The sequence below is a fragment of the Palaemon carinicauda genome, chromosome 10, assembly GCF_036898095.1.
Source record: "Palaemon carinicauda isolate YSFRI2023 chromosome 10, ASM3689809v2, whole genome shotgun sequence".
NCBI classification, from domain to species: domain Eukaryota; kingdom Metazoa; phylum Arthropoda; class Malacostraca; order Decapoda; family Palaemonidae; genus Palaemon; species Palaemon carinicauda.
Genome location: NC_090734.1, coordinates 17,697,922 through 17,700,421, shown reverse-complemented (window position 1 = coordinate 17,700,421; position 2,500 = coordinate 17,697,922). Strand labels below are relative to the sequence as shown.

General features: G+C 32.7%; 1 protein-coding gene across 8 annotated transcripts in view; it reads right to left on the bottom strand.

The window, feature by feature from the left end:
- Positions 1-2,500, bottom strand: part of LOC137648378 (LIM/homeobox protein Lhx3-like) — a 58,508-nt gene that overhangs the window by 31,801 nt on the left and 24,207 nt on the right. For all 8 annotated transcript variants that reach the window (XM_068381301.1, XM_068381300.1, XM_068381307.1 and 5 more), the window contains exon 5: positions 355-491. In XM_068381301.1, the coding sequence (XP_068237402.1) occupies positions 355-491 (137 nt within the window). The remainder of the gene's footprint in view (positions 1-354; positions 492-2,500) is intronic.

The window sequence follows — 2,500 nt, the reverse complement described above, 5'->3', positions numbered from 1 at the left end:
GAATAAATCTGTGAAATAAACTAAGAATAAATTTATAGAATAAATCCATAGAACAAACTGAGAATGAATTTATTGAATAAATCCGTAGAATCCACTGAAAATAATTCTATGTAATAACCTTAAAATAACTATGTAATAAACTAGGAATAAATCTGTGAAATAAACTAAGAATAAATTTATAGAATAAATCCATAGAATAAACTGAGAATGAATTTATTGAATAAATCCATAGATTCCACTGAAAATAAATTTATAAAATAAATCCATAGAATAAACTAAGAATAAATTTATAGAATAAATCGAAGGAATAAACCCAGAATAAATCCCTGGAATAAACTCCTCAGTTGTACTTACGAGAGTCAAGGTCGAGGTCAGCATCGCTCTTGTCGTCATCCCTTCGTTTGTCTCGGCCGCCGGCTTTCATAGACCGGAAGTACTGGCCCCATCGGGTACGGCCGGCATCCTTTTTGAGTCGCTTCTCTTTGGCGCGCCTGTTTCCAGGGGGGGAGGGGGGGTTTTTATACATATGCAATACTGGTAAATATGTATGTATAGAGATGCAATCATACATACACAAACAAAGTTTTATTGTAATTCAAAATAAAAGAAATTGTAAATTTTGGATGGTTTCGTATTATACATTTTCAAGTTTATATATATATATATATATATATATATATATATATATATATATATATAACATATATATATATATGTATATAGATTCATACACTATATATATGAAAGCACATATACGCACGTACATTTGAAATATGTGCTCGTGGAATATGAATAGGCATATATATATATATATATATATATATATATATATATATATATATATATATATGCCTATTCATATTCCACGAGCACATATTTCAAATATAAAATCATTTAAAAAGTTTTATCGACTCCAATTACGCAAAATTCTGTATCTGGTTTCAAGAGAGTCACAATCTAACACTGGGCATAATAATACCAATTCCCTAATATCGCAAGAGGGTCTGCCCCTCTCTTTTATTCTTCTCCCATACTTCTCTTTCTCCCTATTTCCTTAATCTTTCCCATCCCGAGTACCTGCATTTGAGCTATAAACTGGATTGCATCCAGGGGTACTCTTCCTTTCCCCATATTCCCCACTTCCCTATTCTTCTTCTTCTTCTTCTTCTCCTTATTATTATTATTATTATTATTCCAATATCTACAATAGGCCTATGCTCCTTCTCTAGAAAAGTCCGGGCGTGATATTACTGTAGGCCACGAAACTACACGTTTTAATATACTTTCTCTTATTCATTATTATAGTTTAAACTTTCTCTCTTTCGTTATTATAGCCTATGCCTACTATTTACTTGAGATTTATTTATTTCTTTATTTCCTTTCCTCACTGGGCTATGTTTCCCTATTGGAACCATTCGGTTTATAGCATCCTGCTTTAAACTAGGTTTGTAGCTCAGCTTGTAATAAAAAATAATAATAATAATAATAATAGCTGGATGCTATAAGCCCAAGGGCCCCAACAGGGAAAATAGCCCAGTGAGGAAAGAAAACAAAGAAAAAGAGAAAAATACAATATTTTAATAACAGTAAAAACATTAAGATTTCCTAAATAAACTTTAACAAAACAAGAAGAGAAATTAGATAGAATAGTGTGCCCGAGTGTACCCTCAAGCAAGAGTACTCTACCGTTGTACTGAATGAAACAGTAGTAGTACTGCGCAGTGCTCCTTGTAATTTACAGAATTCGTCGTTATCAACATCTATCTCGAATAACTCAGAAGAAAAATCAACATTCTAATCTTGAAGACTATCGTTATCTAAAAAAAAAAAAAAAAAAAAAAAAAAAAAAAAAAAAAAAAAAAAACATTATTTCTGAACTAGTTGTAACAGAAAAACCTTTGTATGTTTCTGTGACATGACGTCGGTCTCCCGAATGTAGTTTATACTTAAGGTTGTTATTAACTATTGCCTGCGGTTGTTATTGGCTGAGGTTATTATTGGCTTAGGTTGTTATTGGTTGTGTGAGTGGGCGTACACGTTGACCAAGTTATGTCAGAGCAAAATATTCCCTATGTGGATAAATAATAAAGAGCTAGTCTCTCTCTCTCTCTCTCTCTCTCTCTCTCTCTCTCTATTCAGACACTCTAAAACAAGAAAAGCTGAACACTTGATTATGCTGGACAAAACTTATGTACGTAGTACACTCGAGTACTGCAATGTGATATGGTACCCACACTACCAAAAGGATGTTGCACAAATAGAGAGTGTACAAAGGTCCTTTACTGCTAGAATAGAAGTTAAGGACCTTGACTACTGGGAAAGACTGCAATTTTTAAAATTATACAGTCTAGAAAGGAGAAGAGAACGCTACATGATAATACAAGCATGGAAACAAATCGAAGGAATTACTGAAAACATCATGGAGCTAAAAATATCAGAAAGAGCAAGCCAAGGTAGATTAATAGTGCCCAAAACTATACCAGGAAAACTAAGGAAGGCA